The sequence below is a fragment of the Anomaloglossus baeobatrachus genome, chromosome 2 (assembly GCF_048569485.1).
Source record: "Anomaloglossus baeobatrachus isolate aAnoBae1 chromosome 2, aAnoBae1.hap1, whole genome shotgun sequence".
Taxonomy (NCBI): Eukaryota; Metazoa; Chordata; class Amphibia; order Anura; family Aromobatidae; genus Anomaloglossus; species Anomaloglossus baeobatrachus.
Genome location: NC_134354.1, coordinates 38,530,640 through 38,541,909, shown reverse-complemented (window position 1 = coordinate 38,541,909; position 11,270 = coordinate 38,530,640). Strand labels below are relative to the sequence as shown.

The 11,270-nt window shown below is 45.8% G+C and overlaps 1 protein-coding gene across 1 annotated transcript; it reads left to right on the top strand.

Annotated features, from left to right (window-relative positions):
- Positions 1-1,190: 1,190 nt before the first annotated feature.
- Positions 1,191-8,754, top strand: LOC142282240 (carbonyl reductase [NADPH] 1-like). Its single transcript, XM_075332952.1, has 3 exons — positions 1,191-1,574; positions 6,404-6,511; positions 8,028-8,754. Exons 1-3 carry the CDS (start codon positions 1,289-1,291, stop codon positions 8,462-8,464), a joined length of 831 nt encoding a protein of 276 aa, XP_075189067.1. The 5' UTR covers positions 1,191-1,288; the 3' UTR covers positions 8,465-8,754.
- The last annotated feature ends 2,516 nt before the right edge of the window (positions 8,755-11,270 follow it).

The window sequence follows — 11,270 nt, the reverse complement described above, 5'->3', positions numbered from 1 at the left end:
TGACCTATGGGCCCTAACTTGTGGTTACGTGGCTGCGGCTTTTGTAGTGTTGTGGTGTGGGCTTTAAGAGCCCCACACCGGCAGGTTTAGCAGAAGAAAGTTGAATCTATCCCCGCTTCGGGATCTGCCGCCCGGTTGGGCCTGGTGCTCTCTAGCAGTCTCCTTACTTCCCACTCCGTTGCACTCCCTAGCTGAAGCTGGCTTTCAGGCAGCACTCCTAGTTGACCGTTCTCCCCCGTCAATAGCCACTGCGCGGACGCTGTCAGATTGCACAGCTCCAGGGATCTGCTCCTCACTCGAGCTCCCTGGACTCTACACTCAACTGGCTCACTGCTCCTCCTCTCCTGTTCTTGCCTACGCCACCTAGCAACCAGACTCTCCTACCACACCCCTTGAGAGGAGATGGAGGCTCTACCCCCTCCACTATTCCAGTGAAGGTGAAGGCTTGCCCCCTCCTGGGGTCCCCAGGGGTCCTCTCAAAGGTACATGTGTGAGACCTGATCACTATGCGCCTGTGTTCCACACCCCTGTCAGCCATCTGGATTACCTGTATTGTACTGTCCCCAGCATGGGTGCAGTACTCAGTGGTGCCTGACCAGGTCAGGGGCGCCACAACAGCATTGGACCAGAGCAGGGGGCACTGAGGACATACGAATCCAAAAGATCTTCTGGAAACAGCTTGTTAGTGCTGCCCTCCTTACCTAGGGGTCCACCCACCCCTAATAGACTGCGGAGGTGGCCGGTAACCTATGCAACAAGCAGTAAGCTATACAACTACAAATCCCTCAACTCTGAGCACGGAGACCATTTTTAATAGGAATAATATTTTATTGGGGGGGGGGGTAATTCTTCTTTCCGTTTCTTCACTTTGCAATTAGAACTATATCATTGAGAAAATCACTTTAGTTGGTTTTAGGATTTTCTTAGACATCCATGCAAGAAGATTTAAAAACGTTCATCCTTTTTTTTATGCAGAAAAAACGATGAAATGAATGGTAAAAAACTGACCAAACACTGACGGGAATTGGACTATTTTTTTTATTTATTCCACATCTGAGAGAAAACAAAATGAATGAGCCCTTATGTAACCCCTCAGTGTAGTTGTCCTTTGTGGCCGCTAGATGGCAGCAGTGTCGCACAGGTCTGTGGCAGGAGGCAGACATTAGTCCTTGCAGGGAGGGGTTCTGCTGCTTTTTTTCACCAGTTCCTCCAGTAATAAGAAGCTCTGCTGTGTCCTGCACTTTGTATTTGCTTCCCTCTTCTTCTGCAGATAGTCAGGGCTGTCAGCATGGCGGGAGTGCGGGTTGCAGTAGTCACAGGGGGCAATAAGGGGGTTGGTTTGGCTGTGGTCAGGGCCCTGTGTAATCAGTTCCAGGGGGACGTGTATCTGACAGCCAGGAACCCCAAACTGGGTGAAGAAGCTGTTAAGGCCCTGAATAACGAGGGCTTGTCCCCGCTCTTCCATCAGCTGGACATTAATGATCAGGCCAGTATCCATTCCCTGCGGGATTTCCTGATGGAAAAGTATGGTGGCCTGGACGTGCTGGTCAATAACGCTGGAATCGCATTTAAAGGTATGTGCACCGGGATCACGGATCGTTTCAGGGCAATTTTTGAGCCACGTGATAATGAATAGCGCCTGAGTTTACTATGCAAATGGTCCATCCGACATCTGCTGGGTGGGTATATAGCCCCAGTGTAAGGCCGGTTTCAGACGTCCGTGTTTCAGGTATGTGTCACATCTGTTTTTGCTGTTACTCATACGTCCTGTGTTTTAACACGGAACGTGTGACCCTACACGCAGGCATGTCTGGTTTTTTTGCCATTAGCACGGGTGTCACACGGATCGCACACTGATGAGACATCAGTGTGACACGTACCGGAGAAAACACGGGGCTTCTTAATAAAAAGATTTTCTATATGTACCTGTATCTAGCGCTGCTGCCTCCTGCTCCTGACCCCCACTCATTATACTCACTGAATAGTCAGTGCTCTGTGGAGCTGGAAGCGGGAGCAGTGCTGGGGACTTCTGTGCCGGGGGCCGCATCGCTGGGTGAGTATACAGCTGTGTGTGTGTGTGTGTGTGGTGAGAACCTGGAAGCCAGAGCATCGCGGGGACTTATCACAGTTCCCAATGAGCTCTGATGAATCTGTGAAGCTGTAGTGCGGGGGTCATCAGAGTTCATTGGGAACTCCGATGACCTCTTGGATGTCACTGTGCTTGCAAAATACTCACCTGTCCCAGTGATGCTGTCCCTGCACTGCTCCGGCTTTCAGGTCCTGAGTGCGGTGAATAATCAATGATTATATAACGAGCGGGGGTCAGGAGCGGGAGGCAGCAGAGTCGGAGAAAACAGGTAAATATGGGACATCTTGTTGTTTCACAGACCCGTGTTTTCTCCGGTGCCCGTTACACGGATGTCAACACGCGTGACATGCATATGACCATGCGTGTGACTGGTAACTGATTAAACACGGACGTCTGAAACCGGCCTAAAGATGTGCTGGGGTGGGGCGCGCCGAGAGCCGTCGTGGCTGGGGTGGGGCGCGCCGAGAGCCGTCGTGGCTGGGGTGGGGCGCGCCGAGAGCCGTCGTGGCTGGGGTGGGGCGCGCCGAAAACCATCAGGTCCATACAGTCCATGGACAGGTCATTGCTTTCAATGAAAATAGTGTAATACTTCATTTGTCCTGTGGTGGCGCTGAAGGGAGATTGATCACTTGCTACCAGGTTCCTTCACAGACTAACATATCTTGGTCATGTAATTGACACCCATCTAACAAAGGCTTTTATAATATTGATCACTTTACTTTATTGGCTTAAATGGTGAAAACAAATGTGCGGCTGTTGGGGCATGCTGGGGGTTGTAGTTTCATAAATGGCTGGTGATCAAGCCTTGGTCCTGGCGTGAAGACTTCAGGTTGTTCCAGTCTCCACCCGCTTTTGGAGCATCAGAAATGCCTCGTCATGCTGAGATGTGCTTTCTCTTAGACCTATTTTATGTTTTTAGTTACCTAACTTTTATTATAGAGGGTTTTTTTTTTGTTTGTTTTTTTTTTCTTTTTATAGTACTCACTTTATTTAAAGGGCTTTGCTATAGTTGGGTGACTTTCACCATTTGCTGCTTCCTGAACGGTTGTCATCCATCTTTCCCAGTCTCCTGAATGGCGGGTGTCCTGAATTATGCGGTAATGCATTTTTTTTTTTTTGTCCAGAGTGGTCCATTCCGTTTGATAAATCTAGTGCGTCTTTATCCGGGTTAGTTTAACTTTATACCATCTTTATGGGACTTACTGTGTGACACGACACGAGTCTATAGGGCAATATATATGGAGTACAGGATATAAACTCATTATCGGCAATTACTGTGAGATGGGAAGTAATGATAACCTGCTCGAGTAAGAAAAATAAAATCTATATTATACACAATACCTTGAAAAGGTATTCATACCCCGTAAACTTTTTCACTTTTTTTTTTTTTCCACATTACAATACATTGCAATTTGTTGGTGTATTAGGATTTTATGTGATCTACCAACACTAAAGAGCCAGTATATGTGAAAGGTAAAGAGAATAATACCTGTGGGGTTTTTTTTTTTTAACTTAAACATCTAAATCTGAAAATTGTGACGTGCATTTGTATTCAACCCCCATAGTCTGAAACCCCTAATCAAATCCTGAGGAACCAATTTCCTCCAGAAGTCTCCTAATTGATAAAAGGAGTCCATCTGTCTATGAATTCTTCTCAGTGTAACTATAGCAGCTCTGAAGACCTCAAAGGTTTGTGTGAGAACATTAGTGATCAAACAGAATCATGAAAACCAAGGAACACACCAGACAGGTCAGGGATAAAGTGGAGAAGAGTAAAGCAGGGTTAGGTTAAAAAAAAAAAAAAAAGCACTGTTCATCAGTCATCCACTAATGGAAGGAGTACAGCACAACTGGAAACCTACCATGATATGGACGTCCACCTAAACTGACACCCCAAGCAAGGAGAGGACTTATTAGTGAAGCATCCTAGTGGTCCATGGTCCCTGGAGGAGCTGCATAGATCACTCTGGGGGAGAATCTGTCCACAGGACAACTATTAGTTGTATACTCCACAAATCTGACTAATAAGGAAGAGTGGAAAGCAGAAAGACATTTTTTGAAAGCAAGAAGCCATAAGAAGTCCTGTTTACAGTTTGGAAAATTAACATGTAGGGGACACAATGAGCATGTAGGTCCTCTGATCAGGTGTGAACAAAGTAGAACATTTTGGCCTAAATGCAAAAGGCTATGTTTGGCAGAAAACGAACACTGTACATCACCCTGAAAACACCATCCCCACAGTCACACATGGTGGTGGCCGCATCCTGCTGTGGGCAGGCTTTTCTGTAGCAGGGGCAGGGAAGCTGGTCAGAGTTGCTGGGAACAGAGATGGAGCTACATACAAGACAATCGTGGAGGAAAAACTGTTAGCTGTTAGAGGCTGTAAAAGACTTCAAACTGGGGTGTATTTTTCAGCTTCCAACAGGACAAGGACCCTAAATATCCTGCCAGAGCTACAATGGAGGGTTCAGATCACAGCATATTCATGTGTCACAGTCCAGACAAAAATTCCTTTGAAAATTTGTGATCACAGACGTCTCCATCCAATCTCGCTGAGCGAGTGTGCAAAGAGGAAAAATGTCACCTCTAAATGTGCAAGGCTGGGGAGACAGACACCCCCCCCCCCCCCCCAAAAGACAGAGAAAGGTGGTCCTAAAATGGATTGACTCAGGGTGGCTCAATACAAATGCACATCGCAATTTTCAGATTTATATTTTTAGAATCTTTAGAACGCCAGGTATTTTATTTTACACCTCAGAAATAATTGCTACCTAGTTTTGGTATATCACATAACATACACAAGTTTGTGGGCGTGACTTGGAAAAAAATGTGTAAAAGTTCACGGAGTACTAATACTTTTTTCAAGTGTGTGTGTGTGTGTGTGTGTGTGTGTGTGTGTGTGTGTGTGTCTCCCAGTTTACCGTAATGCCCACTGCCTGTGTTGCTGAGGTGGCGAGTGGGAGTGGATCCACTGGACCACAGGGGGGGCCCGAGCTTAGCCTCTAGTGGGAGGGGCGAGGTAGCACTCCCAGGGCAGTGACCGAGACTGTGGCAGCTGACACCCAGGACAAGGAAACTGACTCAGGTATGGACACGGGTGCAGGCAGGATGGCCAGGCAGACAGACTGGTATGGACAGGTATGGTGGGCACGACAGTTTACATATACAGGTAACGGGAACTAAGGGATCTAACAACTAGCTAGCAGGATGGAAGACTACCTAGGAGCTTTGCGCAGGCACCTCCCCTAATGGGAGGGTGCCTTATATACTTGTTGTCTCTCAGCCACAGGCTGAGAGGCATTTCCGGCAAAAGGCGCACTGGCCCTTTAAGAGGAGAGCAGGCGTGCGTGCATGACCTACGTACACTGCCGGAATACATGAGCTGTGTGCAAAGGCCCCAGGAGGGAGGAGGAGGAGGAGCACATGTGGACAGCCCAGGGTAGTGAGGGAGGAAGTAACCCGGCCAGGCTGTGAGTAATTTGGCGTCCCTGCAGGGACGCTGGCGCTACATTTACTCATGGTTAACCAACATGGGCTGGGGAAATTAATCTACTGAGGAGGTGGTAGGCTGAACACCAGTCCTGAGGGGCCGGTATGGAGGTTTACCCGCCGTATCGGGGCAAGTGTCTGAAAGGAAGCCATTTGGATACCTCCCTGAGCAAACGCTGGTAATTAAAGGGACAGACAGCCGGCAAATAATGGGGGTTAGGAAGGGTGACCGTAGAGTTGGGTGCTCTGCATTGTTTTTGTGCTGCCTCCGGTCACCATGTGCAATCTGGTGGCAAAAGTAATGGTCATGTGTGAAGCAACTTTATTGAAACCCCGCCGTATGTTGTGGGCTCTATTGAAAGTTGGAACCATTAATTGGAGGTGTCTCGAGTTGGGAATTTGCAGATCGCTGGGACTCCCACCGTTCCCGAGGGCCTCAGAAATGCCAAGATTGAAAGGAGAGATGGCCGCATATGTGCCATCAACACTTCCTATCTGTTGTAGATAGCTGATTGGTGTACATGCAGCCATCTCTCCATTGAAACTCAACATTTCCGTGGCCTTTTCTCGGGATCAGTGTTGATCCCAGTGATTAACAAGTTCTCACCTTCTAGGTTGGGACAACCCATTATACATACTTTATTGGTTTGCCATTGTCCTTCGTTACCAGGGTTAATGGGGTTACCAGGTTGACTTGATGATCTATGAATATCTTGCTTGTTCCCGCCTCGATTGCTAGATCAGATAGTTGGCCTTTCCCCCATCACATATGATCAATGATTCTTCTTTCGTGTCTATAACGTGTAGCGTGCCTTGTTTTTCCAGTTGCTGACACAGCCCCATTTGCCACCCAAGCAGAAGTCACTCTGAAGACCAACTACTTTGCCACAAAAGACGTTTCGAGGGAGCTGCTTCCACTTATTAAACCAAATGGTAAGTATATAACTATGGTCGGGGGTTATTTAATGTGTCCTTTCCTTTTAAAAAGTTGTTTTAAATAGAAATTGAATAAACTAATATACTTTAATTATGAAACTCCACCTCTCCATGTCAGCAATAGTCTGATGATCACTTCCACAGCCGAGCATCTCCTCCCTTTTCAGTGTTGTCATGTTCCCCTTCAAGAGAACTGGCTTTCTATCTCCTTTCATTAGCTAAGCCAGCCCCTTTTTTTTCCATTATGGCTGTCACATGGAGATTTTCATAAACTTTGCAGTCTGTCATGGCGCTATCGGGTTCTGTTCAGACTACTGATTCTGACACTCCATCTGACAACTCCTTCTGAAGTCAGTAATCGGCGCACAGCGTCGACCGACAAACTGGTAGTTCATAGGCAGGCTAGCAAGAGTTAATTTCTGTTTCTTGATCACATGTTGTGGGAGAGCCAATCACATCTGCTCTGCTCTTTTATGCAGGCTGGATCCTTTCACCTATGCCAGCTATAGTTTCTTAGTTAGGCTATGTTCACACGCGGCATCTTTTTTTGGCAGTGCATCTAAAAATGCATCAAAAACGCTTCCAAAACGCATTGTGTTGTTACCGCATTTTGCCCATGCATTTTTTTAAGTCAAAAACGCGGTAAAAGCGCAAAAAGAATTGACATGCTGCATCTTGAAAAAACGCAGCCGAGATGCCCAGTGTGGACAGCATAATCGAAATCTCATAGAATTTTCTGGGAGAAGGAAATGCATGCATTTTAGTGCATCTCTGGGACCTCAAAAACGCAGAAAAAGATGCCCTGTGTGAACTTAGCCGTAGTCTGGATCACCACTCCTCCCCAGTCTATCTGGTATTATGCCTGTTGCTGTGTTTTTGTGGAGTTTAACCTTTGTCGTTTTTTTTTGTTTTTGTTTTTTTTTTGTAACCTTTTAGTTTTTAATAACAAAAACATACAATCATATAATACAATACATTATGATTGTTAAACTACAAAATTACAGATAATGTATCTCCTCGAATCCCACCCCACCTCTGCGTGTCCTCTCTCCAAACCTAGATCTTTGATATTGGGTTGTGCCTTCCCATGACCCCCCCCCCCCCCCCCCCCCGCAGGTACCATGATTGTCGTTTTTTTTTCTGTTTTGTTTTTTTTTTTTTAGTTGCCACCCGCCTGCTCTTGTTTTTCTCCTGAGTCTTTGTCTATTCCTGTGTTTTTAGGTTTTCTCTTGTCTGTACTTTGTCTGTTTACCATTCCACTCCTGCCCTGTCCCTCCCTGGGGGAGGGGGGAGTATTATAATAGAATTTCTCAGGGGTATAGTAAAGCATGGGACTCCAGCATCCCCACCATTAAGAGTAATCCAGAGGTGAGTGATAGCCTAGGGTCCCCTGGCATAAGGGACAGCATAGGATACCCTCGCTATCCCGAAGTAACATTGTGACATTAGCTCAAGCAGGGAATGGGTTTGTCTTGGCTCTTTGCAAATAAAACCATGTATTTTGCTCATACAGGAAGAGTCGTCAACGTATCCAGTATGGTCAGCGTCTCCGCTCTCGCCAAATGCAGCCCCGAACTTCAGGAGAAATTCCGCAGTGACACGATCACGGAGGACGAGCTGACAAAACTGATGGAGAAGTTCGTAGAAGATGCAAAGAATGGGGTCCATCAAGAGAAGGGCTGGCCAAACACTGCTTATGGGATGTCCAAAGTTGGGGTCACGGTGATGTCCAGGATTCACGCGCGAAAACTAAAGGAGACCAGGAAAGGAGAGGGCATTATCCTCAACGCCTGCTGCCCGGGGTGGGTGAGGACCGATATGGCAGGTCCCAAAGCCACCAAGTCCCCAGATGAAGGGGCCATTACCCCAGTATATTTGGCTCTTCTCCCTACTTCCGGGGATTCACCCTATGGGGAATTAGTCAGTGAAAAGAAAGCCGTTACCTGGTAAATGTAAAATTGCCGTGATTCTATGTAACTCCTAAGCCGCGATGCCCTTATGTTACGGTAGCTCTTGGCCTTAATATACTCATTTATTGATATGATGATTTTTTTTTTTTTTTTCATGTGAAATGTCAAAATGTCAATTTGTACAAAAAAAAAAAAGAAAATAATTTACTGAAAATGACTTTGTTTTTTTTTTTCTTTCATTAATATTGTGTGGTCCTGTACGGTTGTGACGTAGAGGAGAACCCTTCTGTTCTGTGTAATGCGACCCTAAATATAAATTCTATAAATCAATGATGATTTTTTTTTTACCAAATGAAGAAAAACTCTTCGGAAACAGTAATGCCACTCTGGTATTACAAAAGTTGTCCACTAAGGAGAAATAAAAATAGGCTCATAATGCTGCTAAAATGAAAAGGGAAAAATAAATTCTCTCTTCTACCGCCACACACCGCACATCTCTATACTACAGCCTTTGTCCCAGAGCCGACCATCTTCTTGCAAAGGCATGATGGGTCAGGTAGGTACATTTTTGTTTTTGTTTATTTTAGCACCCCTATGGGTGTATGTATATATATATATATATATATATATTATTTTTTTTTTTATTTTTTTTCTCTACTTCCATAATTATACTTGCCATATTTTCCGGCGTATAAGATGACCCCCAGATTTAGAAAAAGTGGTTTAAAGAAAAAATAAAAAAAAAATGGGGTCCGTCTAAGGCCCTGTGCACACTAGAAAACGGAATTTTCTTCAGATAATTCTGGACACTCTGAAAGATTACCGCACCTGCGCTGGTTGGACCTGCTTTACTTTCCTATTAGCTGTGCAGATTTCCCTTGTACTCGTGCTCCAAGGGTTCTTTTTGTTCTTTTGTCTTTTAAGGCATTCCTTCTTAACCTGTCTCAGCTATTCTGTTTTATCCACTTCCTTCTGGTATAAATACTCACCTTTTTAGGGTATTGATATGGAGGTGTGAGCCGTGTAAAGAAAGATCGCTTTAGACTTGTTTCTGGAGATAGCTGCCTGGAAGTTTTTTACTTTTGTGCGTCTTATTGCCTTTTTGTGTCTTTATCATAGAGCAGGACTAGTGTTCCTGCTGCCCTGCACATTAGTCAGGGCAGTGCTTGGAGTAGGAATGTGATCACCACACAGGCTGAAAAAAATTCTGTGTAGGGAGTTTAGGGTTGACTATGGTAAGAGTCAGGGATTCCCCCTCCCTTTCCTGTTTTTCCTTTTGTGGCAGTATACCCCCTTCCTTCTGTCTCACCATGTGATGTTTGACGCCTTAGGCCAGTTTCACACTTGCGTTAAACGGTATCCGTTGCATTGCGTTGTGTGACAGATGTGTTGCATATAGTGGCACAACGGATGCTGCAAAACAACGGAATCGGGTTTTTTTTTTTTTTTTTTTTTTTTTTTTTTACAGTTTCACCGGTGGCAGATTATATTGTGAACGATCAGCTGATCACTCCCAGCAGCCGGTCGCCGGGTGATCAGCTGATCGCTCCTAGCAACCGGTCGCCAGGTGATCAGCTGATCGCTCGGCCGCCGAGAATGTGTGGGGGGGGGGGGGGTAGAGTGGGTGGAGCCGAGCGGGGCCATGGCGCTGAGGGGTGTGTGTGTGTGTGTGTGTGTGTGTGTATACATACATACATACATACATACATACATACATACATACATACATACATACATACATACATACTGCGGGAGGGGGCGGAGCCGAGCGGGGAAGTGTAGGGCTCCCTGCACACGTGGCCAGGGTAAATATCGGGTAAAGCACTTTGCTAGGGTACCCGATATTTACCTTGGTTACGGGTGCAGGGAGCCAGAGAGAGCATGCGCAGTGAAATCCTAAGGATTCCGCTGCTCCAAAAAACGTTACATGCTGCCTTCCTCCCGCTGGGCGGAATCAACGGAGCGTCGCCCAGTGGAAGCAACGCAGGTCCTTTTGGCACAATCCGTCATTCATACAAGTCTACGGGAAGCAGCGGAATCCGTTAACGGATTCGGCTGTTTTCCAAAAGGGCGGATTGTGACGGAAGGAAAAGAACGCAAGTGTGAAAGTACCCTTTTAGTGGAGCTTTCAGGAACTGGACTTGAAAGTGATAACCATGAAAGTGCTCATCAATACACGCCATCATCATTTTCAATATAGTGAGTGTAAGGCCTCACTCATATCTGCGTATTAATACGCCGAGTGCAATCCAATTAATAATCAGATTGATTAACATTGGTGTGAGTGCAATCAGTGCTGATCTGTGAGTTTTAACTCAGCTGGAATCTGGCTGAGAAAAAAATGGCAGCATATGGTTGCATATATTGGACTTACCAATGCAAGTCATTGGGTGCCATAAAAAAAAAAAAAAGACGGCACATGGCCCATCCATATGATGTCCAATTTTTAAGTACACATGTCAAAGAAAAAGAACTAAGACATCCTGCTAATATATATAATTTCACAACCCCCCCACATATTATTGTAAACTTGCACCCTTTAGTGCCTTTCATGTGGGCTTTACTCTACAACTGTTTCGCCCTGTTTAAATAAATGGAAAAAATGATGTGCAGTCCCCCCCTTCCCTATTTTCAATAACCAGCACAGGTAAAGCAGACAGCTGTGGTCTGGTATTCTCAGCCTGGGGAGGCCCATGGTTACTTGGTCCTTCCCAGCCTAAAGATAGCAGCCCGCAGTTGTCCCATAGGTGGCATATCACATTAGATGCCCCAATTTTGGAACTTTGCTTTAGCTTTTCCTGATTGTCCTGGTGCAGTGGGAATCAGGGTAATAGTTTTTGGTTTTA

Excerpts from the sequence above, each read along its gene's own strand:
- LOC142282240 (XM_075332952.1), top strand. The coding sequence starts at position 1,289 with ATGGCGGGAGTGCGGGTTGCAGTAGTCACAGGGGGCAATAAGGGGGTT. Across the intron at positions 1,575-6,403 it reads CGCTGGAATCGCATTTAAAG|TTGCTGACACAGCCCCATTT; the intron begins GTATGTGCACCG and ends TTGTTTTTCCAG. Across the intron at positions 6,512-8,027 it reads TCCACTTATTAAACCAAATG|GAAGAGTCGTCAACGTATCC; the intron begins GTAAGTATATAA and ends TTGCTCATACAG.